Here is a 16,135-nt window from a genome sequence, read left to right as displayed (position 1 = left end):
ATCGTGTTGAAGATGGATGGGCAGCTGCACCTGTACTCGCCATCCAAGCTCTGTTTGACTCAATGCCCAGGCGTATCAATGCCGTTATTACGGCCAGAGGTCCTTGTTCTGGGCACTGATTTCTCAGGATCTATGCACCCAATTGCGTGAAAATGTAATCACATGTCAGTTCTAGTATAATATATTTGTGCAATGAATACCCATTTATCATCTGCATTTCTTCTTGGTGTAGCTATTTTAATGGCCAGTAGTATACATTTCGACTCGCTTGTTTCCGAACTATGCTCTGTCACCTCAGATTAATACATTTATCCTTCTCCAGCATCCCTGGGTATTTGAAGCATTATCACGGAATCACGCTGTGTATTGCACGAGCACAGTATGCTCATCATAACCGCATACTGTGACTAGCGGTGAGCGGGACCTAGGGGCTGCACCTTCTCCTAAGTAAGAAGGTTAATCTGTAGCAGAATTCTGGTCCCAGCGATGTCAGTGACGGCGAACGAAACTTGAGATTGGCAGAGAGTGGGTAGAATCATATATGGGCAGAATCAAGCATGAGGTTGCAATATCTGCCTTATTCGGGGTGTCCCAGAATAGTTGTGACATACTTCGAGGGTTTTATGTAGAAGGTTTCTAAACGAACAAGTGGAGAACAGAAACCGTGCCCGGAAACCTCATCCAATAACGCCACAGCGCGTCGAAGTTATTGGTGCTGGCTCCTGCGACAGTGCTACCCCTTGAGCGGTAGACGCGAATGTTCCGTGAAAGACCGTGGGCGGAACGTCTGGCAACTGACTGCGACGGATTGCCACGATCTCCAGCTGAGAAAAAGAACAATAACGCCACAGCGCCTTGTCTCATATTATTTCGATGCTTTCTTACCTCGGTGGATAACCATTTCGGACACGATTTACCAATGATATTTTTCTCATCGGACAATGGAATACCTCCTGTGTTCTTCGGTATACAGGAGAAAAATAAACTACAGATAGAAATCCGTGTCGGAAACTAACATCCACCAAGGTAACAGAGCATCGCATTCAACGGAGGCAAGGCCCCTCTACGCGGTAGCTAACTTAATCTTCTCTACTGGCGATCGTGGTAATCAGCCGTGATCACTAAGTAATAAACAACATAGCGAGACTTTCGTCAGCGTACAAATTCACGTTTGATGCCGAAGGGGCGGCAGGCACTAGCTTTCGTAACTTGGACGCTATGTAGTGTCAATGGATGCCGTTTCCGAATACGGATTCCTGTCCATGATATGTTCATCAAGACACCCTCTACAAACCCTCTAAGTTTGTCGGAACACTTCTGGGATAGCCCGTATACAGCCCTGGTCGAGAAGAACCGCTCAGACCTCTTGATTTCCTCGGTGTTGGTCGGAACTCACTAAAGATCAGCAACTCCCTCTCGGTTATGTTGGTTATGTTCCAATAATGCGGGAATTAACGCCATGCTGGAGGCTCCACGTTTACCGCTGCTGAGTGTATACCTTCCTCGGCGGTGCACTCTTTGCTCTTGTCGTCTGACTCAGGAACTAAATCCTTATTAACTTACTATCTTTCTGGCAGTTACATACAGCCGTATCACATCGTCACGAACATCACCCATATTGTTCCGTGAAATTACTGTCGAACTGCCGGATGTGTGTAACCTGCTGCCTCCAGACATTCGATTGTTTGACCGAAATTCGATTGAATAATCTTCTCTCAAGGAAAGCTTTAAATTTCACATCATCCATTGCGTAAGTGCAGTGTGTAGCTAGAAACACTGCTATGTACACATAAAAGTGCTCATGCAACAAGATGACACCCATGCCACCGACTGTGTTTCCAAAGGACAATAAAGGAGGTCTTACGAAGGTCCATAAAGCGAATGAGACCCTCGAAGTTTTCCGAAAAACTGTCAACAGTTTCTTGTGATGCACGCTTTACGTTGTTTGACTCATTACTTTGTCTTGTCAGGAGCTCCTCTTTACTTACAAATTCCACGTACGGAAACGCCATCCGGTGGAAATCACCTTCATTTGCATCTAAAATGAAGATACGAAATAGTCTGAACATCGCACTGTACCCCTTACGTATCTAACTTGATAGAAAACCCAGTGAGACATAACTTAAATGAAGTACACTGCCGACATATGATGTTGCATTTGTGCCTGAAAATTTACCTCGGATGGATAGTGTTGACTTTTTTCTCACAGAGCTCTTGAATTAGTTATTATTCAGTACATAATTAGAATTACCATTAGTAATTTTGAAAAACCGTCACAATTATTAAAATGTGGAATTATGAAATTTCAGCGTTCTCTTTAATGCAGTGTTTCATCAGGTCCTCAATGACTATTTTTACACGACTGAAATGTGAGAAGTTTCGTGTAAACGTAGCATCGAACACCAGCGGAGTTCCAGGGCTTCGAATTTACGACATGCAGATTAATGACCCTTTGAATTACGTCGTAACAAAATTACGGCTAGTGGACTGTAGCCCCTATAACAAAGAGCAGTGTGTGTGTTGTTAAGCTCTGGTTACCTACCAAGAGCTAAAGCTCGTTCTGCTGTTCAGATATTACTAAGAGTACGTCGTTACTTATGCGTCAAAAAAACTAAAAAAACCGGCGCACCGTTCGCCGTCTTACATAAGAGACCCAAGTAATCTAAGACAGATGGAATTTTAAGGAATTTTAATGTTGGAGTCCCTAACGTTAGCGAAGCTTTTTCCAAAACATTTTACAAAGGGATACTACACGTAGGTCAGAACTCAGACGAAGGAACACGCTATTCAGAGCATTCGCCTATAAATGGTGTTTGACGCAAAAGGTGCCATTTTCATTAGGCTTATGCAATGAAGAGTCAAAGAACCTGGAACACCTGCCTAACACCGTGATTCCGCGAGCACGCAGAAGTGCCCCAACACGACGTGGCAAAACTCGACTAATGTTTGGAGTAGTGCTGGAGGGAATGGACACAATGAATCCTACAGGACTGTCCATAAATCCGTAAGAGTAAGAGGAGCTAGAGAACTCTTCTGACTATCACGTTGCAAGGCACCGCAGATATGCTCAATAATGTTCATGTCTGGGTAGTTTGGTGGCCAAGGGAAGTTTTTAAACTCAGAAGAATGTTCCTGGAGACACTGTGTAGCTACTCTGGACGTTTGGAGTGTCGCATTGTCCTGCTGGAATTATGCAAGTCCGTCGGAATGTACAATGGACATAAATCTACGTAGTCTCTGTCGGTCGATTATGGCCAGGGGACATCCGGTGGTTCATACTTTCGAATTCAATAAATTTTACCAACAGGCGTGTACTTCAGCTTATTTTATTTTATTTCGAACGCAATTCATTTTGTCATCTTCAAGCCCCGTACGCTTTTTCCAATCAACGAGCATGTCGCATAGCGCCATAAAACTGGATATCGTGAATCCCAATCGTTGCACGGGGTGCCATAGATCGCGCCCTAACCTCCTTTACTGAGCAGGCTAGCCTTCGACATCTAAGTTCTGTGATGATGTGTGAACATCTAATACTTAGCCACCTACTGAACGTTTCACCGTCCGTCGACCACTTACCATACATTTTTAACAATGAAACTAATTAACTTTCGCTACCAGTTTCGGCAGTTCATTATGAATAGTCGATATTGGCAGACTGGGGCCATATGTTTCTGGATTTCCTGAAGTCTCAAGTACTTCCTTCGAAGACTTTACTTGAGTTGCCGTCAACTCTCCGAAAGAAACACTTGAGAATTCACGACCTCCAGAAACATACGGCTCTAGTATGCCAATATCGACTGTTTTGAGAGGTGCATATGGCGCTAAAGATGGCATAATGAAATGCCGGAACTGGTAGCAAAAATGAAATAGAATTTCTCAATTGGACGGTCGTTTGGCGAATTCCATTTTTTAGTGTTTGTCCAGCCGTAGTCTTATTTCCACAATGGATGAAGTGAGATTTCCCATAGATCTCAGGACAGTGGCACGCGGAAAGCCGATCAGCTGCCACCGAGATGCTCCCTCCAAGCCACCGTGATATTACAATCAGCCCTTCGTAGACATTGCTCATGTCAGCGCATTTCCTCAGATGTGGCAGTACCTTCGGTAGAATGATTCCCCATTCGTCACTGTTACATTTATATACAGTACATTTCTCACAGCATCAGTTACCCGCAAAGTCAGCAGGTTGCGTTCACTTTTCCGATGGACAGTGGTCACACTGTTTTGACATTTTTAATTTGCCAGGAAGTTTCAAATCAGTGAAAACTCCACTGCAGAGTAAAAATTCATTTTGGAAAGTCTGGACTGGAGTGACTGCTAGGGCCCGGCGGCCAGGGACAAGCATCTAGGAAATAGCAAATCTGGTTGGCAGTTTACGTTCTATTGTCCTGAGGATCTACGAAAAGTGGATGTAATACAGTGAAAGTATGAGTATGTGACAAGACGTAGGACATCCGCACCTCATAGTAAAATGGGAAAGTCGGAGGCATGACCTCTACGTAAAGCGGGATAGGTGGCGATCTGCGGTAGAACTCGCGGAGTACAATGCTTGTTGTGGCCCAGGTGTTTGGGGCTCGTGATGACTGGGTGTTGTGTGCTGTCCTTAGGTCAGTTAGGTTTAAGTAGTTCTAAGTTCTAGGGGACTGATGACCATAGATGTTAAGTCCCGTAGTGCTCAGAGCCATTTGTTTCAGGTTCATAGCAGCAGCCGGATATGCCGACTTTCGGCAGAAAGGTTGGTCCTCAAATACGGATTGGTGTGAGCAATAATATACCATAGAGAATTGCTTTTGCTTTTGTTACTGATTTTGTCCCGAATCGTGCGCATGGTCGGCAGGGGTAGGTATGGATTTGGCATGGTTAAGTTTAAGGGGTGGCTGGATGCTCTTCCTGCCACCACCCCATCCCCCCCCCCCCCCAGGACAGAATTAGTGTACCCCAGCTGTCTGCATCCAGAGTAATTCGTGAAATAGTGCGAATGTGTTTCAGATGTCTGCGAGTCGTGTAACAGAGGCTGGAAGTGGGAACGAGCCCAGTATTCACCTAGTGGGATGTGGAAAACCGCCTAAAAACCACATCCAGGCTGGTCAGCACACCAGCCCTCGTCGTTAATCCGCCGGGCGGATTCGATTCGGGGCCGGCCCGACTACCTGAGTCCCACGGAGATTCCACGGAAAATACGGAGTAATAATAGGGACCATGACAACTTTTAAGTAGGCCTACGTCAATATTACAGCTGTATCTATTCATGCTTGTATCTAGTAGCATGTCTGGTTCTAGATAAATGTTGCATAAAAGATTTAGTTGCACTGTAATAAGACTTTTGTGTTGACCACAGTTTTCATTGACTTCATTACATCTCAGAGCTTTCCGGAGTAATAGCCCTGAAAAGAGTGAATTATAGCAAAGTCACTATAAACTGTGGTCAAAACAAAAGTGTTATTATTTCTGGCTCTGGGAGCCGTAGCATTCACCAAGTCTCACTTCGTAACTGAGAAAGCAAATACCATCTGAATTATGACGTAAGACGTGGAGTGAGGTGCAGACATATAATCGTTTAGTAATATTTCTTGAAGACAGCTAATTAAGATTTGGTAGACAGTTGTAGAAGCGATCCTCCATAGTAAGATATCATATAATTTATTCAGATTTCCTTTCTTACTTATCGTATTTGGCGACTTCATTGTTAAATAATGGAGACGAAGCAGTTTGTGCTCCTTCGGCACGCCAACAGTACCAACAGAGCGAAGTGTTTGAGACTGACTACTGTAGTCGAGTTCTGAATGGGTCAAGTGAGTACAGATGAAAAGAGTGGCCGCACGATTCGGTAGAGGGGAGGCAATACATTTAACATCCTAGCTGCGTGCCGACTGTGTGAATAATGTATTGCGACTTGTAAATAGGGAGATTATTTTGTTATGAGATTCATTACAAAGCATTTCGGAGTACAGTCTTATTGTCATTGACTTCAACTGCATCGTGTGACACTATATTCGAATATTTATTACACACTTTGTTAGCAGTTTTTGTCAAAATAAATGAAATTCGCCAGCAGCCGTGTAACTGAAATGTTATTTTATTTTATTTTGACTGACAGTTTCGGAATTCCACTATGCCATATTCAGGCCCCATATGCATTTCTGGAACTATATTGTCAAACAGTGCCATATATTCATGGATGTCGTGAATTCAAACCGTTTAGCAAGAGGTTCATTCAAAGGCACATTCGAAAGAAGGACTTGTGAAACGGTTTGAATTAACGACATTCAGGGATATATAGCATTTTATGACAATTCAGTTTACTTTGAGCGATGCATATGGGGCCTGAAGATGGCATAGTGGAATGGCGAAACTGGTAGTCAAAATAAGACAAAATAACATCTCAATTACACTGCAATGGTGAATTTTATTGATATTGACAATTACTTAACCAACTTATGTCCCCTGTTCATGATGGATCAACAGAGATTGTTAGCAATTTGTGCGTTTATCTGCTACGTGACTTATTCGTTAAAACACATCAGGTGAATTCTCAATTGCGAATAATGTCTACCATCAGCTGTAGAATGGAATGACGACAATGAAAATTTGTGCCGGTCTTCCATATGTCGTCAACCATCCGTCTACGATCTGCACCTCCACATCCATTATGTGTATCCCGTACAGATTAGACGTTATACTTGAAAGTGGCATGACCGGTATAAGCAGATAAATACGATATTGCAAACGTACGGGAATACACATAATGGATGTACTTTAGTTACTTTTATTCTGAAGAAGGTTGGGTTATCCTGACTGAAACCTAGATAAAGCTAGGTAAACTTTGCAACTGAGGCTTTTGGTTTTAAAATTAAAATTAATATCTACATCTACATGGATACTCTGCAAATCACATTTAAGTGCCTGGCAGAGGGTTCATCGAACCACCTTCACAATTCTCTATTATTCCAACCTCGTATAGCGCGCGAAAAAAATGAACACCTATATCTTTCCATACGAGCTCAGCTTTCCCTTAGTTTATCGTGGTGATCGTCCCTCCCTATGTAGGTCAGTGTCAACAAAATATTTTCGCATTCGGAGGAGAAAGTTGCTGATTGGAATTTCTTACAATGATTTCCAGCCCAACTCCTGTATCATTTCTGTGACACTCTCTCCCATATTTCGCGATAACACAAAACGTGCTGCCTTTCTTTGAACTTTTTCGATGTACTCCGTCAGTCCTACATGGTAAGGATTCCACCCAGCTCAGCAGTATTCTAAAAGAGGGCGGACAAGCGTAGTGTAGGCAGTCTACTTAGTAGGTCTCTTACATTTTCTAAGTGTCCTGCCAAAAAAAAAAAAAAAAAAAACGCAGCCTTTGGTTAGCCTTCCCTACAACATTATCTATGTGTTCTATCCAATTTAAGTCGTTCGTAATTGTAATACCTAGGTCTTTAGTTGAATTTACGGTTTTTAGATTAGACTGATCTGTCGTGTAACCGAAGTTTAACGAGTTCCTTTTAGCACTCATTTGGATGACCTGACACTTTTCTTTATGTTTATACAGTAGCTGACAGGGCAACGAAATGTTGAAAATATTTATGTGGAAGTTTGGATCTGGACGTGACTGGTGCACGGATAGCCAAATCGTAAGACGACCGTTCACGATAAGCAGGAAATCCGGGTTCGAACCCCGGTCCAGCACAAATTTTCACTGTCGTCATTCCATTCTACAGATGAATTTAGTCACCATTCGCAATTGTGAATTCATCTGATGTGTTTCGTAACGGCTGTGGTCACCGCAGTGCTTTATCATACACTCCTGGAAATGGAAAAAAGAACACATTGACACCGGTGTATCAGACCCACCATACTTGCTCCGGACACTGCGCGAGGGCTGTACAAGCAATGATCACACGCACGGCACAGCGGACACACCAGGAACCGCGGTGTTGGCCGTCGAATGGCGCTAACTGCGCAGCATTTGTGCACCGCCGCCGTCAGTGTCAGCCAGTTTGCCGTGGCATACGGAGCTCCATCGCAGTGTTTAACACTGGTAGCATGCCGCGACAGCGTGGACGTGAACCGTGTGTGCAGTTGACGGACTTTGAGCGAGGGCGTATAGTGGGCATGCGGGAGGCCGGGTGGACGTACCGCCGAATTGCTCAACACGTGGGGTGTGAGGTCTCCACAGTACATCGATGTTGTCGCCAGTGGTCGGCGGAAGGTGCACGTGCCCGTCGACCTGGGACCGGACCGCAGCGACGCACGGATGCACGCCAAGACCGTAGGATCCTACGCAGTGCCGTAGGGGACCGCACCGCCACTTCCCAGCAAATTAGGGACACTGTTGCTCCTGGGGTATCAGCGAGGACCATTCGCAACCGTCTCCATGAAGCTGGGCTACGGTCCCGCACACCGTTAGGCCGTCTTCCGCTCACGCCCCAACATCGTGCAGCCCGCCTCCAGTGGTGTCGCGACAGGCGTGAATGGAGGGACGAATGGAGACGTGTCGTCTTCAGCGATGAGAGTCGCTTCTGCCTTGGTGCCAATGATGGTCGTATGCGTGTTTGGCGCCGTGCAGGTGAGCGCCACAATCAGGACTGCATACGACCGAGGCACACAGGGCCAACACCCGGCATCATGGTGTGGGGAGCGATCTCCTACACTGGCCGTACACCACTGGTGAACGTCGAGGGGACACTGAATAGTGCACGGTACATCCAAACCGTCATCGAACCCATCGTTCTACCATTCCTAGACCGGCAAGGGAACTTGCTGTTCCAACAGGACAATGCACGTCCGCATGTATCCCGTGCCACCCAACGTGCTCTAGAAGGTGTAAGTCAACTACCCTGGCCAGCAAGATCTCCGGATCTGTCCCCCATTGAGCATGTTTGGGACTGGATGAAGCGTCGTCTCACGCGGTCTGCACGTCCAGCACGAACGCTGGTCCAACTGAGGCGCCAGGTGGAAATGGCATGGCAAGCCGTTCCACAGGACTACATCCAGCATCTCTACGATCGTCTCCATGGGAGAATAGCAGCCTGCATTGCTGCGAAAGGTGGATATACACTGTACTAGTGCCGACATTGTGCATGCTCTGTTGCCTGTGTCTATGTGCCTGTGGTCCTGTCAGTGTGATCATGTGATGTATCTGACCCCAGGAATGTGTCAATAAAGTTTCCCCTTCCTGGGACAATGAATTCACGGTGTTCTTATTTCAATTTCCAGGAGTGTAGAATAATACAGGCACTGCAATATCATGTTTATCTGCCGATACCGGGCATGCGACTTTCAAGTGCAACGTCTGATCTGTACGAGAATGCACATAATTGATGTGCGAGTAGAGATGGTAGACGCATGGTTGACGACATATGGAAGTTTGGGTCTGGCCGTGAGTCGTGCACTAATATCCAAAAGGGGTGGGCGGTACTGCAGCTCAGCGTGTTCGGTCGGAGGGTCAGCTGTCCTCTGGAATTAAAAAAAAAAAAAATTAAAAAAACTGAGTAAATGGAACATCGATGAACTTGGACGGGTGCCTTGGACGTACGACCAACACAAATGCAATGAACAATATCGAACAAAATAAGATGAAACAAAAAAATGGTAAGGCTGATAACGATAAGTGGGAAATCCGGGTGCGAGTCCCTGTCCGGCACCGTCGTTCCGTGGTTAGCGTGAGCAGCTGCGGAACGAGAGGTCCTTGGTTCAAGTCTTCCCTCGAGTGAAAAGTTTATTTTTTCATTTTCAGACAATTATTATCTGTCATGTGGCGCACATCCCGTCACCAGTGTCGTATAGAATATATCAGACGTGTTTTCCTGTGGAGGAATCGGTTGACCTATGACCTTGCGGTCAAATGTTTTCGGTTCCCATTGAGCGGCACGTCCTTTCGTCTACTAATCGCACGGTTCTGCGGCGGTGCGGTCCCAAAACACAGACACAAAACTTATTACATTGAACAGAGACGTCAATGAACGAACGGACACATCATAACTTTGCGAAAATAAAATTATCACTCGAGGGAAGACCTGAACCAAAGACCTCTCGTTCTGCAGCTGCTCACGCTAACCACGGGACCACGAGGCTCCTGAGTTCACACTGTCCTTGATGTTGCTTATCTTGCACATGGCCTACTCAGTTTGTATATTCTGCTTTTTTTTCATAGTTCCACACAACTTCTTCCTGTTTTCTCGATTGATCTGTGTTCAGTTTTTCAAGGCCTATCCACTGTGCCAACTTATAACTAAATCTGAGGGGGGTGCGATGGGGAGTTTCCCTTGTTAGAAGCTTTGTGTTCTACCTTGATGCGGCAGAGTACAACTACGGCCCGTAGCACACCACGCGTTTCAGGTATTGATTTGGACAGGAGAGTGTTCATACAGAGGATGCAATAAACGGGACACTTGTTGTATCTAACACTGACAATTGTCTCCATTCACCTGCAAAGGTTAATCAGCTTGAAAACAATTAGCGCACACTTGTTGCGGATTGCCCTGCCTTAATTTCATCCCAGCACCTACCACCAGGGTAACTGACAGTGTCACAAGGCCAGTTTCATGCTACGATGGTACGAGGAGCATCAAACTGAACTCATAGTGATATCTTGCCCATCAAATTCGCCTGAACTGAAACCTAGGAAACTTACCTGGGACAATAGTGGCTACTAGCACTGTGCCCAGAAAGTCACAGGTTTTTAATTTACCAGATTTAGGTGTCCTGTGCGTGGACATCTAGTGCAACATACCATTGGAAACAAAGGACTTGTCGAACCCATGTCATGCACAATCGCTTTTGCACTGCATTCCGAAGATGGACCAACACGCAGTTACAATGGGTCGGCAGATTACTGTATTTTCCACACGTATGAACAGTTAAGGAGTTCATATACACCTTCATCTACATGGTTACTCTGCAATTCACACTTAAGTGCCCGGCAGTCGGTGGTGCGAAAGCGCGTGCCTACCTTGCTGCGGGACGTAGATGTTGAGGTAGAGGCAGTCCTCGCTGGTGTTGGAGAGGTACGGCAGCAGGCGCTTGAGGTAGTTGTAGCGCTCGTCGCTGACGTCCTGCATGTTGGGTGGCCGCTGCGGGCAGACGGGCGCGTAGCTGAACGCCTCGCGCAGGCCCTCCCACGGCGGCGGCGCCGACGGCGGCACGAAGCGCTTGGAGCCGACGGGCGCCAGCGCGTACGGCACGCCCAGGAAGGCGTCCACGGGGCCGAGGTTCGGGCTCTGCAGCTCCATCACCAGGCCCTGCAGCCAGCCCTGCTTGATCCGCACCTCGCGAGTCACCATCGTCTGGGCGCCGCCGCCGCCGCCGCCCCCACCACCACCACCCCGGTACCTGTCGCGCGTCCACGAGCCTACTCCTGGCCCCGGGACCGTCGCTGTCATTATCAGCAGCGCCAGCAGGGCGCCGCACACTCTGGACCTCATGCTACTCGGCAGCAATATTCTGTCACGCGCATTCACTCACCAGGCTGCTCCGGCACTCTTCCCTGCATTCCAAAGGAACCAACTTCGCTACCTATATCCAAAATCGGCACAACTTTCCTCAATACTGACGGTGAAAGCTATCTTCGGACTATTTTGCTAGTGCTTCATACGAACATCGGACTCCGACAACCACGAAACGTTATGCCTGAAAGGCAAGCGTTACCCTCACACTCACACCCAGACCAATAATTCCCCTATAAATCGGCGGAGTGAAATTAGAAAGCTGTCTTTTCCGCTTCAACCTGACAAAAAGTTACAATACCGACAAAAACTTAAGCGAACGCCGCAGAAATGCACCAACTCCGACGCGTAAACAATGAGCACAACGTAAAAATACTGCTTTACAAATTCAAATGCAGAGAATACTAGCTGATATCTAGAATACTCGATCGACCTACGTCGTGTGTTCAGTAAAACAAATTCGTAACTGGTTATTCGTCACACTCGTGCTTTCGAGTTGGATACACTGCTGACCAAGTTGACCGCCCACAGTCGGTTAAGGCACTTAGTAAAACACCGCGGTGATAACACAAGCAGCTGTTCGAAGACACGTCAAAAGGTCCCTCAGGGCGCCGACGTCTCTACGGCAGCGACTTGCTGTCAGCAGCCAAGACTGAAGGCACCTGCAAAGAGAAATAATTTATTACCTATTAAGTGGCCTATATACTAGGTATTAAAATGAAGTTTCGCAGATTGCAAGAGGTTAGAATTAGAAAAACACATCCAAATATCTGAAGACCCGTTCTTCCTGAGGATGTGACACTGGAAAGGCTCAGCATTGCTTCCACTGGCGACTCTTGTTCACTGGAAGTACACAACGTCACGTTCATTCACAGCAATGGACCCTTCTGTAATACAGCGTAAGGAATCAAGAATTACAACAACAATAATTGTAGCATACGCTCCTCTGGGTCAGCGACGCCGTTCACTGTTGTTTCTTTCCCTAAGATACAGGTAATTTTGTCCGAACAATTTGTCCGGTAGCACTTGGCGACGTGTTCAGTTAAGAGGAAATGACCTGTTGGGTACCTAGTTCAAACTATACAGTGATTCATACGACTGTGAATCTATAAACTAAATTTCTTCTGAATAAATGATTCGGTTAAGACACTCAACCATAAACGAGCCAAGAAACATACTTCATAATAATCGGAAACCTATGGTTTTTCACAAACAGCAGACACAGTCACACAGCACCAAGTGACAAAATGACAGTGGATGGAAAAGATTTTCCAATGAAGAATTTTGTGGCCGTTGTCGAAACCTATTTGTCGATGCGGATGACGTGAAGAAGCATTATTAATATCAGAAGGGGAAAACAAACAGGGTACTGAGGCACTAATTAAAGCATTCAACAGCAAAAACAAGATTATACATTGCGCTTGTGAATAAGAAAGTCAGAAAACACACGTGTTGTACCTCGCCATCACCATAAAAACAGCGAAAACATGCTTAGCATTTACAAAAAGAGAAAAAAGGGGGGCACAACTATACATGTAGATATCTATGCTTTTTGTCACCCGCACACACAGGAATTAATAGTTTGTAGATCTATGTTGTATAGAGCACACAAAATACCACATTAAGCAATTAAATGCTCCAAAATGAAATCGAGGTCATTAAACAGATAGCAGCGGCAAATGTTTTTCAATTTATACTCATAGAAAAAATGTCTAAGAACGTTAAGAAAGGAATACACTGAAATATAAACAAGAACAACAAGCAGACAGACACGAGGACAGTATGCCTTCCCTACTTTGGTACTATTTCAAAAAATACATTGCTAATGTATTGACGCTATACAGGGTGATTCACGAATATATGCAGGTATTTTAATATGTTATCCTACAAGTAAAAGTAAAGAAAAAAGTTCATACAGACATAGGAGTAAAGTCCAATAAAAGATTTATCATGAAATTTAGCGACTTCGCTAATATTAAGCCATCACAAAACTGCACGAGGATGAAGTAGAGTTCGAGTTCCATTTAATTTGTTGTTATTGATCTGGTGAATATAATAAAACATGTCCCAGACGTGTATCTGCATTAGTTTTCCATAAGATCAAGAGAAGCAATAGACGAAATTAAGAACAACCCTATGAAACTGAAACGAACTACAGAGTTCTGTGCCCTGGAACATATTGTAAATAGCTCTATCACTGTTTAAAATTTATAATCTTACTGCCATATTACTCTAAAAAGTGCCTATTACAGGTTTTTGTAGCAAAATGAAACTAGAACAAACAACTGGCTTCATCCGACTACCTGTTATGCAACATATTATCATTGTTCCACCTGAAGAGGAGGTTGTAAACACCTCGAAACGCGTCTTGGGATGAAATGAAGGAGTAGCTGACGCAAATAATCGTTTTATTTGAACTTTTACTGTTACAAACAGTCGCAGTTCCTGAACAACAACCCAAGATGGACGACATAAGGTTAGTATCAGTGAAACCGAGTGGAAGACTACGATATGTTGGAAGGACTTTTGGAAACTGTTGTGCATCTGAAAGAAATCGTATACAAGACGTGGCCAACTGTGGTCACATGTTTCACCGTTTGGAGTTTATAAGAAATTGGCATTACAATCGACATCGAAAGATAACCGAGCCGCGCTGTTGGGATTGTCGCAGCAAGCCCGTGTAGGCTATACGTAAGTGTATTAGAAATGAGATTTTAGGAAATTTAAATAGGAATCTTTGAATTGAAGACGACATAGTTCTTGCAAAACCAGTTTGGGTAACAGACAAACTGTATGCAGAGAAAACTGTGAGGCGACTACGTAGCCACCAGCGTATATCTTGTATTGGGCTCAGTAAAATCAGATAACGTTTGGGCACGTACAGAGAGCCCTTTCTTTCCCAGCAATTAGTACGTGAATGGAATAGGACCAGAAACTGGCCAAGTGCAAGTAGGACTTGCGCTCTGACTGTTACGAAAAAACTTAATTACGTACATTGACAGTTCACCCATCCCGCGAATCGAGAATCGACGATTTTTGTCCCTTTAGCGATATCGAAACTTGCAAATATATTGGACCTGGGAATTACAAACTTCCGACAAAGTTTTAATTTTAAGTTTGTAGTTGAAATTTGTATGTAATTTCGTCTTTGCTGTTCTAATTCCAGAGAAAAGGGGAGCAAACAGACGGACAGACTGTGAGCCAGATAAAGAATGACAAAAATTCCTTACATGTGATGTGAATTGGCAATTTTCTGGGTATTCGTTTACTTGTATTATGAGACCTTACTTCTTGCCAAATTTCATGATTCTAGGTCAAAGGGAGGTGCCCTATAGGTTTTGATGAGTGAGTTTGCTGGTATCAAAATCTGCATCATAAATAGCCGTATCACTGGACTGAGTTGAGTGATAAATTTAACATTTTATACCGTCAAGGGACCACAGACCTTAGTATATGACATAAATTTCAACTTTACACTCTTACCCAACCCTGAGAGAAGGATTACAACGTGGTCCTATGAGGTAAAATTTGTACTAGCAAGGGAAGTGCGCCAGGAATTGCACGGAAATCTGTAGAGATTATCACTAGAGACCGGGTTATATGCATTTACATGTTGCATATGCATTTGCATATTTGACTCCTTTTCAAAGGTTATTGCATATTTTAACTAAAAACTAGTGCCGGTGCAAATTTTCGCTCTATGTTTACAATATTTTGAAAATTTAGACAGTTGTTCTCTAGCTTGATCTAGTTTTGATGTCTTACCGGTTGACCGCGACCGAGACTGCGTGCAGTCTCTAACCGAGAGGCCACTGCCTAGCGAAATCATTACAGAAGACGAACAGGAACAGGCAAACAGACTCAATGCTCCAGTGCCTGCGCCCCCGGTTAATCCCCTCCTCTGTCAAACCGTACGCGTCAGCAACAATTAAATTAAACTACGCAAGCCTTTAGTCGCACGTACATTGTTTCAGTTTAGCTTTCTATTTATTTGTACACAGTTGAACGTGTTTACTAAGTGTAGTGTGTAACGTGTTGTGCCCCATGCCACCCGAAAAAAGAAACGTCGTTTCGTGGATAGCTGGCCATCCTGGAACATTTACATATGACGAAATTATTTTATATTGTCGAGTTTGCGAGAAAAACGTTTCGTGCAAAGAAAACAAAAACTTCAAACAGACTAGTATTTCAAGACAAGTCTTTATATCGCAGGAATGCAGAAGAAAGGATCAAGACAACAAGATACAGTAGCAGGGATTTGTCCAAAGGTAACCGAAAAAGTCGGTTTAACATGGATCTATATGAAGTATTCGCTACAAACAACATTCCTCTTCACAAACTTACAGCCGGCTGGAGTGGCAGAGCGGTTCTAGGCGCTACAGTTTGGAACCGCGCGACCGCTACGGCCGCGGGTCCGAATCCTGCCTCCGGCATGGATGTGTGTGATGTGCTTAGGTTAGTTAGGTTTAAGTAGTTCTAAGTTCTAGGGGACTGATGGCCTCAGAAGTTAAGTCCCATAGTGCTCAGAGCCATTTGAACCATTTTTGAACAAACTTACAAATCCTATCCTCAAAGACTTTATGCGTAAATAACGCTTAAATCAAAATATAGCAGATGAATCAACATTGCGTAAAAATTACGTACCGACAATTTACTTAAATGTTCTGGAAGAGCCGGCTAGGGTGGCCATGTGG

General features: G+C 44.6%; 1 protein-coding gene across 1 annotated transcript; it reads right to left on the bottom strand.

The window, feature by feature from the left end:
• Positions 1 to 10,907: 10,907 nt before the first annotated feature.
• On the bottom strand, positions 10,908 to 11,279 carry LOC124775217 (neuroligin-3-like). Its single transcript, XM_047250055.1, has one exon. The coding sequence runs from the start codon at positions 11,277 to 11,279 to the stop codon at positions 10,908 to 10,910; it is 372 nt and encodes a 123-aa protein (XP_047106011.1).
• Positions 11,280 to 16,135: the final 4,856 nt, after the last annotated feature.

This window comes from Schistocerca piceifrons, chromosome 2 (assembly GCF_021461385.2).
Source record: "Schistocerca piceifrons isolate TAMUIC-IGC-003096 chromosome 2, iqSchPice1.1, whole genome shotgun sequence".
NCBI lineage: Eukaryota > Metazoa > Arthropoda > Insecta > Orthoptera > Acrididae > Schistocerca > Schistocerca piceifrons.
Note: the sequence above shows the minus strand (reverse complement) of the source record. Positions and strands in the feature narration are given on the sequence as shown.